We start from the raw sequence: 20015 nt of genomic DNA on the forward strand, positions 1-20015 counted from the left end.
CCCATCACTGCGTGCCCAGTGTGACGATGCTAGTGGTAGTGGTGGTGGTAGTGGTGGTGGTAGTGGTGGTGGATTCTTGGGGTACTTCTTCTCAAGGCCGGCCGGGGGCCAGGCTTTAATTGTGATAACTTGTAGCGGGCCGCAGGTCCATATATCCACTACAGCCTAGTTGGTCCAGCACTTCTTGCAGGAAACTCATTTTTTTAATCTAATTTTGTTCAGGCAATATTTGTTATACTTGCCGGTCCTACTAATTCCCCAAAGCCTCCTAGCATTACGTGAGTAATGAAGAAATATGGCATATTTACTCACTATAATGTTGATGATGAATGTAGAACATGAAAAACATACTTTTACTATGAAAATATATAATGTTATAACGAAATTAGCAGAAAGTAAGTGGTAAGTGACGCCATAGGAAGTCGACGATCAAAGCAACAATGTTGTGGAGCGACTTTCCATTCACTGATGGAAAGCGACTTATTCAAGATATATTGTTGCCTGGAGAGTATTGGCTGGCATATCAGCCTTCTGTACCTTACCTAACCTAACCTCCAGGCAATAATATATCTTGGATAAGTCGCTCCACAACATTGTCGCTCGGATCGTCGACTTCCTATGGCGTCACCATTAGCTTTCTGCTAATTTCGCTATAAAATTATACATCAGAGTAAAAGTATGTTTTTTCATGTTCTACATTCAGCATCAACATTAAATATCTCATATTTCTTCATTACTTACGTAATGCTAGGAGGCTTTGAGTAATGTGGTGGTAGTGGTGTTAGTTTTGGTGGTGATGGTTGTGACGGAGGGGGTTGTGACGGAGGGTGTTGTGACGGAGGGTGTTGTGAAGGGAGGAGAGAAATAATCCCTCCCGTGACAGCTGATCGAGGTAATCCATCACTGTGATTACTGATTACTCGCCTCTGCCTGTCTCACCCCACACTCCCCTTCAGTGTCAGTTTGTCCCCCTCTCTCTCTCCCCTTTCTTCCTTTCCCCCTCCCCCTTCCATTACACAATCATCCCCCTCAGATCACTGATCACCATCCCCTCGGAATACCAGGCTTCATCCCCCCTCAATACGCCACGCTCCATCCCTTCAGAACACCAAGCTCCATCACAATTGTGGAACTGGGATTAACATTAACCCTTAGAAACATCGTACTTGTGGGGGGCTAACGGTCAGAAACATCAAGTAAATCCCGCGTGGGATTAACGGGATTTAATTATTAACATTTTAATGTATGCAAATTTATCATTGAGTTTTTGTGGAAGTATTTATAGGCATACATGTATATAGTCTCTCGTCGTGGCACCATAAGACAACAGTTGGATGAGTGCCATATCAAGAGTGGCACTGAGGAACGACTCGTTCGCAGTACCAGTCGATACAAGCAGAGGGGAAGCGACAATGACCCGTACGTAGCAAATCAACACACAACCCAGCTCACACACACACACACATTGAGCACAAGCACCCAATATTCTCGTGTATATCGCCACGCTGAAGGCCTATAATCGTAAAGGCCAAATATAATCGCAGTAAGCATTATATGGACTCCATGAACAAATCCACAAGGGCCGTGGACGACGATTCGAACCTACGTTGGAGAGCATCCCAGAAACTGTGTATATGGACTCCATGAACACCGAACTTGTCAGCTCGACCCTAGCTGGCGTGCGCTCACGAAGCATGCAAGTGGTTCTGTCCTGCACGTCAATGATTTAATTTAATATGTTGTATTGTAGTAAATTGCACTGAATGGTCTTCGTACCGGCCGGCTACGTATGTTGTTGTTCTTGAAGATTAAGCCACCCAAGAGATGGCACGGGCATGAATAACCCGTAGAGGCTCCGTTGTACCACGCAGGCTTTTAAAGGCTCTCTCTTGTACCACGCAGGTTTTAAAAGGTTCATTCATACAGACGCTTAAGTTTTCCCAATTCAGACTGGACACAGTCAGCTCACTGGCGATAACTGACCTGACCGGCTCAGCAGGATTATCAGACAATGATGCCAGCCAAGAAACAGGTCTCCATATTACTCCAAGATTTTACCTGATAAATGTTGAATTTATTTTCTCGAAACTCTTTCAGTAGAAACTAAATCCTGTCAGTCCTGTCCTGTTCTGTCAGCCTGTCCTGTCAGCAGTGTTAAACACCTGCACGCTCTCACCCACGTAATGCCTCTGAGAGCTGTGAAGACACTCTAAGAGCCAGAGTTATGAAGACCTTTATTTGACGACGATTAGATGCGCCCTCAGAACACTGAAAAGATTTACTGAACACAAAATTGTACCACTTATGGGTTATTCATGCCCATGCCACTTCTTGGATGGCTTAATCTTTATCAATCAATCGAAGACCTTTAAGCATAGAGCGACGAAATTGTGTATATGGGCGAAGAGGGAGAACGGCCTATTGACATAGCTCGGGTGCAGGGGGGGGGAGGGGTTGTATAAAAGCCTGGTTTGTGCCTCGGAGAGGCTACGGGATCCAGTAAGTTCAGTAGAACTTCGGTTTCAACCCTTTTAACCCTGTCGTAGCTCAGTCGATTAAGGCAGTGTCTGGGATGCTCCCGGATGCAGGTTCGAATCCTCGTCACGGCCCTTGTGGATTTGTTCATGTGTATATGGCATGTTCTTCCTGCCTATGTGACCACTCGCCGTCTTCCCGTGGCAAAACAATAAGACTATCTATGTCCTCTTCTGAGAATTATAGAACCGTGGCTCTAAAGGACGATAGAACCCATAGCTCTTGGCTGTGTTTTTTTGTGGGGGGGGGGGGGAAGGAAGTAAAGATGATGGAGAGTCACAGATGAATGGAAAGTTTAGAAATGGGAAATGCAGTAAGTGTTATGAAATAAGGCGGACTGTCCGCCTTGCTGACACTGTGTGTGTGTGTTGGCAGCTAAGCTAAGCTTCTTCTTCCTTATAAAGACAAAGTAGAGGAGACCATGTCGTAGCTCAAGTCGATTAAGGCAGCGTCTAGGATGCTCTCTGACGCAGGTTCGAATCCTCGTCACGGCCCTTGTGGATTTGTTCAAAGTAGATGAGCGTTGGAGTCTTAAAATACCAGATGATCAGTTTACCAGAATATTGTGATCGAGTGTAGAGAGAATGTTAAGATATTAGCAAAAAAATGGGTATAAAGTAAGGTTCATGTTGATCCCTTCACATGTGGGAATATTGTTGAATGATTCGATTTACATATTTACATGAGATTAAGAGTAGGATACAAATATATCTAGCAATACGGTGTTGATGTCAGTGAAAAAGATAAGGAGTGTAAATTATGTAGTATGCCGCACGCCCACACCTTACATCATTATCTATTAGTGTCAACTTATTGATAACTATCTAAATAAGGAAATAAGTAGTGTAACACATCAAATTGCTTGTATGTGTGATAATGGTATGATAGAATACTTAGGAGCTACAAGCACTTTTGTCCCAAAAGTGTAACATTTATATGCTGTGTTGTTATATTAAAAATATATTAGCTATATTATATTACTATATTAACCTACAATATTAAATGTGATTCTTGTACTGTGATTTGTGGATCTGTACTCACTGGATTTGTGGGCCCTTTGAGGGACTTGAAGTAGAGCAAGGTAGAAATAGCCTAAGCTACTCTATCCCTTTGAAATTTGATTTCATTGTCTCGATAAACGTACTTGAACTAAGCTTGCTCTCTTGTCATGGAGCTGTGAGTGTGTGAGAGGTTCTTCACGTGCATTTCAGCATATATGGATGTCTATAGATGAATACTGTGTAGCATTCATATATACACACTCCCTGATGATTCCACACATGTTTTGATGTTCTGTTTAAGGCTCAATAGTTTAATATTATTATTCATTTGCATACATTTTTCTTTTGTAATCATTTATTAGGGGAGGGATTTCTGGTCAGTATTTCATCGGGGGAATTATGTGCTGTGGGCTGAGGCTGTGAACTACTGTAGGGTAGTACTAGAACTCACAGGATGAGAGTGGGGAGGCAGGGAAGGGCGGATGAGGGAGATGGAAGTGGGTAAGGAACAGGGTAGGGGAGGGGTGGAACAAGGGTAGTGGGATCTGGAGCACGGTAGGTGGATGTGGGACAAGTTAGGAGGATGGGGTGGATGAGGTAGGTGGGTAGAGAGGTAAGGAACAGGGTAAGGGAGGGATGTGAGACAGAGTATGGGGATGGAGGAAGGGGTAGGTTTGGTTAAAGAGGGTAAAGGGATTGGGAGACATGTTAAAGGGATAAGGGGGGGGGAGGTAGAGTGGTGGGCAACAGAGGGAGGGCGGACCGTTGGAGGAGGGAAGGAGAGACCAGGTGCGCCCAGGTAATTGCTTCCTCTCTCTCTCTCTCTCTCTCTCTCTCTCTCTCTCTCTCTCTCTCTCTCTCTCTCTCTCTCTCTCTCTCTCTCTCTCTCTCTCTCTCTCTCTCTCTCTCTCTCTCTGGAGGCTCACGTCTACATCACCATCTTCTGATTCTCTCTTCTCCTTGTACAGGCTGTCCCATCTATCCCCAAGCACTCCCCAAGGAGTGTGCCCTCCTCTCCCCCCCCCCCACACACAGGAAGTAGATTGCGAAGCATTAGGCAGTGCTGCGGTGGAGGCTGACTCCATACACAGTTTCAAATGTAGATATAATTAAGCTCAAATAAGCTAATGAACCAGTAGATTGAAAGTTGAGAGGCGGGGACCAAAAAGGCCGTAGCTCAACCCCCTCAAGCACAACTACGGGAGTAAACTACACACAAGAGACGACCCTTAACTACAAACAGGGGGTTATGGCGCCAGCTGACCTTCACCAAGATGCTGGTTCGACCCCCCCCCCCGCCCCCCGCCCCGCCCCCCCCCCCCTGCTCTGCTCCTGCGATTGTCTCATTTATTATTATTATTATTATTATTATCAGTAGTAGTAGTAGTAGTAGTAGTAGTAGTAGTAGTAGTAGTAGTAGTAGTAGTAGTAGTAGTAGTAAAAATATAAATTGGAAAACTATATATTAGAAGATTGAAATGGAGATGAGGATGAAGGACGCTGTGTGAGACGCAAACAACCAAAGGGAAAAACAGGACATTAAGCAGAGGAAGAGAAAGCAGACGAAGGACATGAGAAGATAAGATAAAAACAACACAAATCTTCCAACAAGGTTTTGCGCGGTAATAATTTACACTATTAGCACACACACACACACACACGCACACACACACACACACACACACACACACACACACACACACACGCACGCACGCACACACACACACACACACACACACACACACACACACACACACACGCACACACACACACACACACACACACACACACACACACACACACACACACACACACACACACACATCTCTCCCTTCCCCAGTGACTGTGGGATTCCTCCCTCTCCCTACATCCCTCCCCCCTCACTTGCCTCCCTCCCCCTCATCACCTCCCTTCCCCCCCCCCCACAAAAAGTTCAACTCCCCCCTCACCACATTTTTCAGAGCCTGGGACGGGAGAACACATGGTTGCCAAGGTAAAACAGGGTCTTAAGAACTACCAAGAATTGTGCCTGATCGACGTCATAGCTTCTCTGTTAAACTAATCTAACTCAAATATTAGACGCAGTTTTGTGATAAATACAATGCAAGCGTGGGAGTGACGTCACAATTGCGTCATAGATTGAATCCCGGGGCCATTTTCTGGATGTTTTTGGCCCCGAAGTGGCCTCGGGTGTCGTGGTGAGAGGGGCCACGTGTGGTCACTGCTACTGCGCTTCTGTCGTCACTGAAAAACGCGAATTTCACAACGAGAGAAAAACGTTCATCTTTTGGAGGTGAGATTATTATATTTTTCTTTGTTAGCGTGTAAAGGCATTATTATCAGTGATGGTGGTGTGTGAGGCACTGTTATCAGGAGGGGACGATGCGTCAGCATGGCTATGTTCTACTGTTTTTCTACTTCTGGTAGAAAAACAGTAGTATAACCACTCTTTCCATTTTTCTACTTCTCATCAAGCCAATAACAGTTTCTGACCTCTCGGTGTCTCACCTGTTTCATAAGTTTCAAGCCATACCATCTTCCTCTATTCGTATTCATTGTGAACATTTTTATCTTTTGACACTACTAATCCCTATAAGTATTTTGTCTATCATGTGTTCTCTATTTCTCTCCTTTTTCTAGCGACGTTAGGTCTGGCTCTTTCAGTCTCTCTTCATACTCCATCCCTCGCAATTCTGGGCTGAGCCTCGTTGAACATTTTCAGGTTTCATTATGTGTTTTTTTAAGATGGGGCTCCACAATGGGCCGGCATACTCTAGAACTGGTCTCACATAGATCTAAATGTCTTCTAATTTAGGTCACTGAACGATGTTCTGACTTTATACTTGTTACTGTAGATAAGTGTGCTGCTTGCTGTTGTTATTCTATTTATAAGTGCTTCCGGAGTTAGGCGTCATAGACACTTCCAGGTCTTATTCTGTAGTCGTTACAGGGAGCTGTACGACTACAGAATATGGTCTCCTAGTATGCGTGCCATCACATTACACTTACTGGTGTTCAAATTCAGTAGCCAATTCGCGGACTAACTTTGCAATTTGTTCAAAATTTTTCAAAACTCTGCAAAATTAAAAAAAAATTATGGGTTCCCAGCACCGATCCTTGAGGGACTCCGCATGTTAGATCCATTGCCTTACCCCCCCTCCCCCCGCGCCATCCACCTGGTGAACCAGCAACACTGACAACATGGCACCTGTATAATTTTCAGGTAACGAAGCGTCAAGTTTCCAGGAGGGAATTTGGTGTTCCTGGTTGAGGCAGCACTATCAGGAGGGGAGCAGTGAGGGAAGAGTGGGGAGGAGAGGAGGGAGAAAGGTGCTGCAAAGAGTGATGAGAAGATTGACGGGTGTAGAGGGAATAGTGTCTCAACCCCACATTCCACACTCGTGGAGGGATAAAACAACCCCCCCCCCCCACCCCCACCCACATTCCACACTGGTGAGATGACAATATCTCCTCCAACTCCCCCCCCCCCCCCACATTGGTGGGGAGACATTCATTCCTCCCCCACATTCCACTCTGAGAGACCAAAACACGTCAAATTATTCAATGGCGACCTTTCACTCAATCTCACCCCCCCCCCCCAATCCACTCCCATTCAAATCAGTCACCAGCTGCCGCCAACTCTGCTACTGCCGCGTTGATCTACAAGTCATTCTCTCCCTCTATTCCTTGATCTACAAGTCATTCTCTCCCTCTTATTCCTTGATCTACTAGTCATTCTCTCTTTTCTATGTCTCTTGGTCCCTTTTTTATGTTTCGTTTTTGTGTTCTCTCATTCCATTCCTCTTCTCTGTTACCGTATAGTTAACACAATACGATGGTAACGTTATTTCTCAGCGGACTTGAGGGTGATTGCACGTATTTGGAGTTTTAAATTACGACTTTTTATACCGAAAATATGCAAATCGTCCCATCTAGGTTCTCCTTGCATTCTGTGTTGTCCCCTTGTTTCGTCAGGTGTGTGTGTGTTGTGGGGACCGCTTCACCAGGTGTGTGTGTGTTGTGGGGATTGCTTCGTCAGGTGTGTGTGTGTGTGTTATGGGGCCCGCTTCGTCAGGTGTGTGTGTGTTGTGGGGACCGCTTCACCAGGTGTGTGTGTGTGTGTGTGTGTTGTGGGGACCGCTTCACCAGGTGTGTGTGTGTGTGTGTGTTGTGGGGACCGCTTCACCAGGTGTGTGCTGTGGGGACCGTAAGAGGTGTTTCCGGAGGAGTGCGCGGGTCGGGCGTGCGTCAGCTGACAGCGCCAACTTTCACCTGGATCTGAAGACGGCAGGTCGCCCGGGTCAAAAAGAATTATTTCCAAACGATCAACCTTTCCCTCCCTCGTTCATCCATTTCAAGTCCCTCTCCGCTATCGCTCCTCCCGCTCTATCCGTCAACGCAGTCGATGATCGATACCTGGTTGATACCTGGTTGATGGGGTTCTGGGAGTTCTTCTACTCCCCAAGCCCGGCCCGAGGCCAGGCTCGACTTGTGAGAGTTTGGTCCAACAGGGTCGATGATCTTGGTTCATCAACCATTGGTTGGTTGAAGCAGTTAACAGCACAACCACGGACTAGCCACCCCGAGGGGTGCAATTATAACGTGCTTGTGGCAGGATACAGTTGTTGTGTTGAAACATTGAATACAATGGAGCTACACATATTAAGGGGAGCAAATCCACAATGGCCGTGACGAGGATTCGAACCTGCGTCCGAGAGCATCCCAGACGCTGCCTCAATCAACTGAGCTACGATATGGTAAAAAAAAAGTTGAAGCCGAAGTTCTACTGAACTTACTGGATCCTGCAGCCTCTCCGGGTTGTGGATCTGTTCATTTGATTCATCACGTTATTGTGATTTCCGCATGTATTAAGGGGGAGATTCGAGACCAAACGCATGCTTTTCCAGTCACCTGGACTCTGGGAGACTCGAATCCTGGACCCCACGTGTGTGAGAGACTGAAGCTTCATCGACCGAGCTATTAAGTAGTAGGTATTTTTAGCATGCTTTTGTTTGATACCGGAACGGGGAGGTTCTCACCATGAAAGCAGCAAGGGGTCAGGAAAGAAACCCTCCGTTCCCGCTATGAACGTAAGAACACGTTCTGTACACAGTACGTGAGTGTTGATGGATAGGTTGTGTGCTGGCTCTGCCAGTCCCACTTACCCAGTGTGTGATGACCCACCACCTCTGAATAACGGCCCAGTGTTTATTGTGCTACATTCACCAGCCCTACCTGTACGGGGGTCGACTCAGCGATGCGCAGCTGCCTTTAGACCCATCTGTACGTGGGATGAGCCAGTAATGAATGCACTCAACACCCCTTGTACAGCAGTCCAGCAAGTGCTTATCCCCTCTCCCCATAACTCCTTGTGGCCAAGCACCCAGCGATCGTATCTTACACGTTACCAGGGCAATGATGAGCAAGTCACTGGACCTGTTTTGTTTACATTAACTCCAATGGTGGCAGCGGTGGGTTACGACCTCTCACACTGGGAGGGGGAGGACCATAACAAATTCCTTCAGCATTCCCCTTGATCACAAACTCACCCTGATGACCTAAATGGCAGGACGTTGAGTTTTACGTCAGGTAATTTCCTCACCACTTGCTGTCTCATTATACGTTTTACAGCACTTACATAATATACACGAGACAAAGCTTCTTACGATGTACGAGACAAGAAAGATAAGAAGATTGTCAGAATTGATGAGGAAAGAGAGAGACGAGTGTTATCGTGATGGGTTTGGGGAGAGTCGTGGGTAAGATGGACACCAGGTAGAAGAAACCATCATTTGACCTCATCTTGCAAAGAGTTATGCGGCACGATTGCATGTAATAATGACTACAAGTCATCGTGGGAGTGTGTGTGTGTGTGTGTGTGTGTGTGTGTGTGTGTGTGTGTGTGTGTGTGTGTGTGTGTGTGTGTGTGTGTGTGTGTGTGTGTGTGTGTGTGTGTGCGTGCGTGTGTGTGTTATCTAAGAACACACCCTAGTCCTAGCGTATACGCCCACAAAGCCAGCCGGGAACTGCCAAACACACCTGTAATATATGTCTTAAATGACAGGTAAGGTATGCGAGGGACTCCCTCTAATATTCCCAAACACAATACAAATATTTCCAATAACTAAGCCAGATAAAGGGCCATTGTGCGAGATAAATTGTGACCAATTACCTGGGCGTTACGACACACCTGTGCGCGATGCAATTCTCGCACGCTCCCCCGCGAGTGTATCTGTTATTTAACAGGTAAATTGCTAAAATACTTTTGTAATTTTATGAACAAAACGGGCATGGAGGGTCTATATCGAAGCTGAGGACCGGCTGTTATTGGGGCGTCGTTCGCGTGTAAACTGGAAATACAGTTCTGCCGTCGAATGCCAGCAATATCCATGAAGCTCTAGCAATTGTTTTTTTCCCCAGTTGATGTGGCGGCCATCCTGACGTTGGTAGGGAGGCGTGAGAGGGTGAGGAGGGAGGGTTAGAGGGAGCAGGAAAAGAGGGGAAAATGGGAATGGGTGTCCATGATAAATGGGCATGGTCGCAAGGGGTCCATTAGATACGAAACTAACACCAATACATGTTGGATTATTCAAGGAGAATATATATATGAGTTTGGGTATCCAGGCGAGATATTTCCTATTTCACAGCTGTCTACAGTGAGTCAGGAAACTCAGTTTCCTCTCACAGATTAACTGTGTTTGCCAACAGTTTGTTTACCTATCTGGCCAGAGTATTGATCACGTGATTCTGTGTGTACTGTGTCAGGGAGGAACCTTTCTATGTGCGCGTTAAGGGTAGGGAGGAGCAGCAGCAGGCGGGTCGGGCACTCCATAGCACTCGCTGATCAACACTGTCACATTCACTAGGTGGTACCTGCCCCATCACCCCCCACCATCATCACTTTTTTTTTATACAAACACACCTGTGCATCATCTGGTTCACACCTGTTGCCGTGGCATCACTAGCTAACCACACACACACATACACACACACGCACCCAAACCCACCCACCCACACACAAAAACACTCACACTCACTAACTTCCAGGAACTAACACACACACTTCCAGAAACACGCAACACAACCCCGCAATAAACACATGTTCGACACATAATTACCTCACAGCGTAATTTAACTCAAGATATGAACAGAGAAAATCACTTTTTCATTTGTCCTTATATTTGAACAATTCGGTCCAAGACCTTTTCCTCCACATCAGGATTGATTCATTGTAAATCACGTGGGTTTCTTAGCATGGTGATTCAGGGTATCGAAGCCCCCGTGCCCCACCCAGCCTGACGCAAGAGCTGTCGTCACCAACGCCAGCAGGAAGTGAGAAAGCAAGGCCCTTCTCAACAATGTCTTGAATTCACATCTTGTGTCTCAGTCTTAAAAGACGTCGGCTGTTTCGTGAGCGTGCAAGGAGTATACATGGGATATACTGCAAGTGGGAAATATACAACGAACATATGAATGTGTGTGTACCCTAGTTGTGTTTGCCGGGGTTGAGCTCTGGCTCTTTGGTCCCGCCTCTCAACCGTTAATCAACAGGTTTACAGATTCCTGAGCCTATGTGTGTGTGTTTGAGTGTATGTATGTGCGTAGTATGTGTATGTTAGAACCAAACGTGCATGTGTGGGAGTGATGTTTGCAAATGGTATATGCCTTGGGGGGGATGTATGGCATGTATACAGAGCGTAGTTTCATGCATACAGGAGGGACGCGCGCGTATATGAGGAAGGCGTGAGTAAGCGGGGGAGGGGGGGGGGGGGGTTGATGAGTGAGTGTGTGACTCATGAAGGCTTATATCACCCATCTGACCACCGCCTCGACGTAAATAACGAGACAACGCCGTTAGTGAATTGCGCGTGTGGTTCGTCAGACCGCTGCTACCAGCTGACGACACGTGCCTAGCCGCCCTGCACGTGGCAGGCGGGAAACGAACGCGTGGCACCTCCGCCCCCCCCCACCCCAGAGAATCCCCCCTTCCACCACCCCCCCTCCCAGAATAATCTACCTGACTCCCACCTATTACACCGGATATAATCCCAGTTTGTATTGACGTATAAGCCGGATTTACCGTATATATTGTCCTCTAGTCTTACGAACGACGTGAGCGGTGGAGCCGGATTGCGTTCCACGAGTCATTTGAACTAATGAGCCTACACCAGGGGAAGACCTGTTAGATTCAGCTACTTAGAACAAAAGTTCCGAAGTAGCACGGGCTATGGTGAGCCCCTAGTGGACTTATCTGGCACAGGAGCGGGGCTGTAACTGGAGGGGGAGACTTGAAGGTCAGACTCATGTGGTGGGGAAGATACCACTCACACCCACAATTTAGTAGTCATCTCTTCCCCACTCCCTTCCCCCCTTTTACTTCCTCTCTACACCCCCCCCCCCCCCTTGCTTCTCCACCACCCCCCACACCCCCTTTCCCAGTGAATCATCTTCCGGGCGCCTTCCGTTCCGCGACCCCTGTTCACCGGTTCTCCCCCTTCCCCCACTCCCCCTACCCCTCCCCCTTCCCCCACTCCCCCTACCCCTCCCCCTTCTCCCTCCTCTAATATTATCTTCCCCCGCTCATCCTCAGAGACGCACGCCCAGGTAACTCCTCCCAATGTACCGGTAACCACTCACAAAGTACCGGTAACTCTTAACAATGAACCGGTAGCTTTAAATACGTACAAGTATCTTAGTTCTACTCTGACACTTTTTTAGTGTCAGAGTGGTTGACAAATGAAATGCATTAGGCAGTGATGTGGTGGAGGCTGACTCCATACACAATTTCAAGTGTAGATATGATAAGAGCCCAATAGACTCAGGAACCTGTACACCGGTTGATTGACAGTTGAGAGGCGGGACTAAAGAGCCACAGCTCAACTCCCGCAAGCCCAACTAGGTGAGTACACACATACACACACACACACACACACACACACACACACACACACACACACACACACACACACACACACACACACACACACACACCCATCCATCCACCCACCCCCACACCTCCCCCTCCACACCCACCCACCCACCCCCACACACACACCCCCCCACACACAGCAATGTGACCATGACAAGGTAGCCAGACTCATTAACCTGTATCAACACAACACAGGTGCGTAGCTGCTCCACGGTCCACAAATATGGCGTCCACTTTTGAGCGCCCTCTTGGCCCTATTTCCACCTGCTTTAATTAAACCTGAAGACCGCTTTCGTCTGTTTTTAAACTGCACCTGTTGAACTTTGTTCTCTGGGTACATGTGTCTAATAACGTCTCACTCACCTGTTGTAAGCTGTACCTGTAATTTATTAGGTACCTTAACTGGTGGAACGTGTACCTATTCATCCTTAATTGTATTTGTAACACATCTCGAATTGCCTTATATTTCTGCAATGTGAATCTACCTGTCTAAATAGCATTTGAAATATATCTTCCCCTGCCTGAACAGTGCCAGTAACCCAATTTTACCTGTCCATATACCCCCTCATTCCGCTATAGCTGTACCACTAACTTGTAAGTTTTCTTAACTGACATTCTGAGACATCTACCGTCTCTCTCTCTCTCTCTCATAACTGCACCTCTAACTCATCTCCGCGTCTCTCACATCCACAGGTGACCAGAGGCACATATAAAAGAGATGAATTAACTCTCTTGGTCTTGCTGGAGCCTTTTAATGAATGTAAAGTTAAGTCTGCTATTTCTTGGGTTACCTGTGGCGGTGTAAGTCTTGAGGGGCTGCAGAAGATGATGGCCACACATACGAGGCTATACCTGCCTTGCTGGTGTTGGTGGTGGTGGTGGTGGTGTAGGTGGTGGTGGTGGTGTAGGTGGTGTAGGTGGTGGTGGGCTGGTGGTGGTGTAGGTGGTGGTGGTGTAGGTGGTGGTGGGCTGGTGGTAGTGGGCTGGTGGTGGTGTAGGTGATGGTGGTGGTGGTGGGTGGTAGTAAGTAGGCGAGGCTAGGTTATTGTGATGGTAGTAGAAACTGTTATAGATGATGATGGTATGTTTTAAGTGGTGGCAATAGTGGTGATTGTGGTGGAGATCGTGGTGGATATGATAGTGGTGGTTGTGCTAGTGAACGTGGTAGTTGTGATGATAGTGCGGTTGCTGATGGTGATACTGGTGTTAATGATGGTGATAGTGGTGGCATGAACAATGGTGGTAGCTGAAGTCTGGGTGATGGTGGTAGCTGTAACGCAAGCGACGGTAGTTACTGTACATGGTAATGATGCAAAATGGTTGTAGTTCAATGCTGTCGAATTGATATTCTACCAGGGGGAAGAGGCTAACCAGTTCCCAACACAGACACACACATATATATATGTACCCTTACGTCAATTCCCCATACACATGGCTAAACAACTGTTACATAATATCCACACCATCACAGTGTAATGGGCTATTGTGCACTGAAACACAACGTGTGGCAACAGTCGTGGAAAGGGAGATGGAAGGGATGCTAGTTGTAGAAGGGAAGGAGGGAGGGAAGCGGGAAAGGAATGGAAGAGAATGCGGAGTCCGGGTACAAAGAACCGTAGCGGAACTAGCCCAAAGGTTAGAGTTCAACCCGCAGAGAGTGACACACACACACACACACACACACACACACACACACACACACACACACACACACACACACACACACACCAACAAAGACACTGCGCTACCGGTTTACCTGCTCCACGTGGGAGAGGTAAACCGCCCTACGCCAGCCAGTCACGACGACCCTCTTCCACTGCGCCACAACCACTGCTGCACCCCTTCCATCACTTGTCTCGTGTGCTCCCCTTTATCAAGTCCTGGGACCTCTATCAAGTCCTGGGACCTCTATCAGGTCCTGGGACCTCTATCAAGTCCTGGGACCTCTATCAAGTCCTGGGACCTCTATCAGGTCCTGGGACCTCTATCAAGGCCTGGGACCTCTATCAAGTCCTGGGATCTCTATCAAGTCCTGGAACCTCTATCAAGTCCTGGAACCTCTATCAAGTCCTGGAACCTCTATCAAGTCCTGGAACCTCTATCAAGTCCTGGAACCTCTATCAAGTCCTGGGACCTCTATCAAGGCCTGGGACCTCTATCAAGTCCTGGGATCTCTATCAAGTCCTGGAACCTCTATCAAGTCCTGGAACCTCTATCAAGTCCTGGAACCTCTATCAAGTCCTGGAACCTCTATCAAGTCCTGGAACCTCTATCAAGTCCTGGAACCTCTATCAAGTCCTGGAACCTCTATCAAGGCCTGGGACCTCTATCAAGTCCTGGGATCTCTATCAAGTCCTGGGATCTCTATCAAGGCCTGGGACCTCTATCAAGTCCTGGGACCTCTATCAAGTCCTGAGACCTCTATCAAGTCCTGGGACCTCTATCAAGTCCTGGAACCTCTATCAAGGCCTGGGACCTCTATCAAGTCCTGGGACCTCTATCAAGTCCTGGAACCTCTATCAAGGCCTGGAACCTCTATCAAGTCCTGGGACCTCTATCAAGTCCTGGAACCTCTATCAAGGCCTGGGACCTCTATCAAGTCCTGGAACCTCTATCAAGTCCTGGAACCTCTATCAAGTCCTGGAACCTCTATCAAGTGGTGACAAGTGTGAGATGAGTTACTTGTTTGAGGGACTTTATTGTGAGATATTCTGGGTAGTATTAGAAGAGGTGGGAGATATACCAGAGCCACTCACCCGACTCATGCCCTCCACCAGCTCTGATAATGGAATTCGTGGGACGTCGCGGGCAAAAACAAGACTGGAGGACCAGTTGGCTGCGGCCAACAGTACACCACCGGACACAACACTCCTCTCACTGATGAAAGTAAAATTTCCAGACATCCAGAGAGAACTATATATTGTTCTAATTTCCCCATAATTGCTTCCCTTTCTCCTCCCAGCTTCCCTACTTCCCTGCTCCCCTTCCTATCAACATGGAGAGGTATCATGCAGCATCCTTACAGATCTCTATCTGTACCAATACCGTCCAAATACTTCAGATTACAGTCGGGTGGAGTTCAAACGGCTTTCTTGTACACAATAAAATTACAAGACCATTATGAATGATATGAATACTGAAGCTGTTGTATGGACTCCCGTCCCCCGCCCCTCCTCCCCTCTGGCACAACATACCCTGAGGTCAGGTGTGCGATGGTTCGAGTCTGCTGTACCGCTTCAATATATATATTCATATCATTCATAGCAAAAACACAAGGATATATACTCTTGTGTTTTTTTCCTATCCAGAAAAACTTGTTCTTACAGAATGATGGTTGGGGAGAGGTGTGGGGGAGAGGGGTGGGGGAGGCAGCATCCCCCCCCACACACACACGCACATGCGCGCGCGCGAGCGGCCCTGATGCACTCACTCTCCCACTGAGGTCCATCACTGACAAAAACTTGAACAGTATGGCGCCGAAGAAGACTCTTCCCCTCAGCTGACCTTACCACTCTTGCTCACCTGACTCCACCCAATGGCCTCGTGCTCACCCAGGGGGAGGAGCTGGACCGGTGCTGGGGGAGGGAGAGGCTGGACCGGTGCTGGGGGAGGGAGAGGCTGGACCGGTGCTGGGGGAGGGAGAGGCAGGACCGGTGCTGGGGGAGGGAGAGGCTGGACCGGTACTGGGGGAGGGAGAGGCTGGACCGGTGCTGGTTCTGGACCAGAGGAAGGGGGTTGGGATGAACCAGTGGTAGGGAGGGAGGGAGGGAGGGAGGACCACTGAGGTAGCTGTGTACAGTTCCCACCATCAAACCACCCAGTGATTAGGGCGATTCTCCCCTGCCCCTTCTACCCCCCCTCCCCCAGTCCCTTCCCCCCCTCCCCCAGTCCCCTCCCCCCCTCCCCCACTCCACAACCCCACCACAGCCCCCACCACTCCTCCACCACAGCTACAGCTGGCAGCTAATACACAGTACATTTACTCGCTCACTCACGGAGTTCTCTTGATGTTTACAAGCACACCACATCCGTCACAACCCCTCCACATCCGTCACAAGCCCCTCCACATCCGTCACAACCCCTCCACATCCGTCGCAACCCCTCCACATCCGTCGCAACCCCTCCACATCCGTCGCAACCCCTCCACATCCGTCACAACCCCCTCTACATCCGTCACAACCCCTCCACATCCGTCACAACCCCTCCACATCCGTCACATTCCCTCCACATCCGTCACAACCCCTCCACATCCTTCACAACCCCACCACATCCATCATAACCCCTCCACACCCGTCACAAGCCCACCACAACCCCTCCACATCCGCGACAAGCCGTGCAAGTTCCTTCGAGGTTTGTATCTACAAGTCTCAGGAAATCCGGGGAGTGACGGTCAGGAACCAAGGTAACCACAGGTAAAATTACCTTGGGAACCCTGCAGGCGAGCCGCCAAGCCGCCAGGCTGCCACTACACACCTCTTTCACGAGTTTCTTCACCCTCTCGCTATATACAGATACTCACAAATGGTCATACTCGCTCGCAGATACTCGCAAATGGTCATACTCGCACGCAGATACTCACAAATGCTCGCAGATACTCGCAAATGATCATACTCGTTCGCAGATACTCACAAATGCTCATACTCGTTCGCAGATACTCACAAATGCTCATGCTTGCTCGCAGATACTCACAAATGCTCATGATCGCACGCAGATACTCGCAAATGATCATACTCGCTAGCAGATACTCACACATACTCACGCTCGCGCACAGATACTCACAAATACTCACGCACGCACGCAGATACTCACGCAGATACTCTCAAATGCTTACACACCCTCACACTTACACGTACTGTAAATACGCACAAACGCTCACGTTTGGACGTAGAGAGCCACATATGCTCACACTCGCACACACAAATTGCTCACTCTCATACAACCATCAACAAATGTTAATGACCCAATTGAAGGTCATTTACTGCTGCATGATGAGGTTCGCGGACGATCCAAAGCTTCCCAGAAAGGTCAGGACCGCGCGGGCGACTGCAAATGACCAAAGGAAAATGGCGACTGGACTTTGAATCCCAGTGTGCGTAGAATAATGACTTCCGAGGTATTTAGGGGAGAGATAGAGAGAGACAGAGACAGAGATAGAGATAGAGATAGAGAGAGAGAGAAATACGTGTGAAATACCCATAAAATGCCACATCGCTTCACATTACATTATGACCTATAACAAATGTACTGCAAAAGCTAGGCTAATTTTTATGATGCTTACATTTGCTTTACCAGAAAATTGGTGTAGTGGGAAGACACTCGCCTGGCGTTCCGCGAGCGCTTTGTCATGGGTTCGTATCCTGGCCGGGGAGGATTTACTGGGCGCAAATTCTTAACTGTAGCCTCTGTTTAACTCAACAGTAAAATGGGTACTTGGTTGTAACAACGATTCTTCGCGGCGGGGATCGTATTCCAGTGACCTGCCCGAAACGCTACGCGTACTAGTGGCTGTACAAGAATGTAACAACTCTTGTATATATCTCAAAAATACACCAAAATGAATATATTACCAATATCGTCCCTTACTGAAGCCTGGTTACCTGTATACGAGATCCTAATGAACACCGCACATCGTTTAAATTACACAGTTTAAGGTGTATTTAAGGTTTGTATTTTGTGAGAGAATGCTAAACCGTTTACTTGCGCATATAGAGTCTGCGCATGTCTGAGAATATACAGTTACAGTGTTATGTATTTGTCTCATGCAGTGTAACATGCGCACGTGGTTTGAAACGAACGCACGTGGCTTGAAACGGACGCACATGGTTTGAAACGAACGCACGTGGTTTCCAACGAGCCCACGTGGTTTGAAAAGCACATAGGTGTTTGATAACATGTGCCCATGCCTTGCAATGTATGCACCATTTCTGCAATGAGCATACGTCTTTTGCAACATACAAAGGTGCTCTGTAACACGTACACGTATTTTGTAATACGCGCACATGTCTTGTAACCATTATGTGCCTCTGTAACCCTTTCCACTACCGCCCATAAGATGGGTATGGGGTGCATAATAAATGAACTAAACTCTTGTAACACAAGTGTTTTCTAAAGAAAAATGCGAATTTTTTCAGGAATTTTCAAGATGTATTAATTATATTTTTAGTTGTAAGCCTCAAGCTCGTCGGAAAAAAAGAACTTTTTAAATTTTTGCAAAAAAGTTTAAATTAAAGTTTTCGTAATACATCACACTTCACTACAGAGGTCTGCTGCCGGAATGCAGTCAGCTTCTCAGCGTTGTTTGTTGTTATAGATTCAGCTACTCGGAACAAGTTCCAAGTAGCACGGGCTATGGTGAGCCCGTAGTGGACTTACCCGGCACAGGAGCGGTGCTTCTCAGCGGCTGTAACTCAAGCTGAACGGTACTGTAAGCTGTCACGGGCTGCTTCCTGGTGGTGGAGGCCTGGTGGAGGACCGGGCCGCGGGGACACTAAGCCCCGAAATCATCTCAAGATAACCTCAAGATAAGCTGTGTTGACAGCTGTATGTATGGGTGCTCGCAGGGCGCGCCCGTGTGAAGTCTCTCAATCTATCATACTAAAATCACACCCGGTAGATATCACAAGGCACTACGGGCTCACCATAGCCCGTGCTACTTGGAACTTTGTTCCAGGTAGCAAATCTTTAACAACAACAACAACCCGGTAGACAAGTCAATTGAAATACCAGTAATATGTGTGTGAAAGCCACTTTTGGGAGCCACGTATGAATCGCCTTCAATGTCGGAACGCTCCGTAAGGTCCTGCGGGCTGCTTGAAGCAACAGTCTGTTGGACCAGAAGAGGAAGAATTACCAGTACCCACTCCAGGTATGAGCCAAGTAATTCGCTGTTCGAACTGGTACCATCGGCGCAACTCATCGTTCGAACTGTAACCATCAACACAACTCATTGTTCTAAACTGTTTATCTTCCTCGCCTTATAAACCACATCTCATCTTACCTTGAGGTTACCTTGAGGTGCTTCCGGGGCTTAGCGTCCCCGCGGCCCGGTCGTCGACCAGGCCTCCATCGGGACATTTCTTCCTTAATTCATCACATTCTTGTGATTTCATAGTCTATGGAGCCGGTCGGCCGAGCGGACAGCACGCTGGACTTGTGATCCTGTGGTCCTGGGTTCGATCCCAGGCGCCGGCGAGAAACAATGGGCAAAAGTTTCTTTCACCCTATGCCCCTGTTACCTAGCAGTAAAATAGGTACCTGGGTGTTAGTCAGCTGTCACGGGCTGCTTCCTGGGGGTGGCGGCCTGGTCGAGGACCGGGCCGCGGGGACACTAAAGCCCCGAAATCATCTCAAGATAAGATGGCAGAGAAGAAGATGGTAGGGGGACCTTAGAGACAGTGACCACCAAGACAGAAGACAGGAGGGAGCATCCGGCGGGCGGTCGGTCACCGTCGTAATAACGCAAGACAGTAAATTGTAATTAGGAATGTTCTCCACGTGAGGGAGAGGAACTCTAAGAGGTTGGTGGGCCTGCCGCACCACACCGCCGGCGC

General features: G+C 48.0%; 1 protein-coding gene across 11 annotated transcripts in view; it reads right to left on the reverse strand.

The window, feature by feature from the left end:
* Nucleotides 1-20015, reverse strand: part of Fas3 (fasciclin 3) — an 875420-nt gene that overhangs the window by 50395 nt on the left and 805010 nt on the right. For 9 of the 11 annotated variants that reach the window (XM_069339365.1, XM_069339364.1, XM_069339368.1 and 6 more), the window contains exon 1: nucleotides 10254-10383. The exons of the other annotated variants lie outside the window; for them this stretch is intronic. In XM_069339365.1, coding sequence (XP_069195466.1) covers nucleotides 10254-10368 — 115 coding nt within the window. In that variant the 5' untranslated portion in view covers nucleotides 10369-10383. Of the gene's footprint in view, nucleotides 1-10253; nucleotides 10384-20015 lie in introns of those variants that run through there. 11 annotated transcript variants of the gene reach the window in all.

This window comes from Procambarus clarkii, chromosome 41 (genome assembly GCF_040958095.1).
Source record: "Procambarus clarkii isolate CNS0578487 chromosome 41, FALCON_Pclarkii_2.0, whole genome shotgun sequence".
Classification (NCBI taxonomy): domain Eukaryota; kingdom Metazoa; phylum Arthropoda; class Malacostraca; order Decapoda; family Cambaridae; genus Procambarus; species Procambarus clarkii.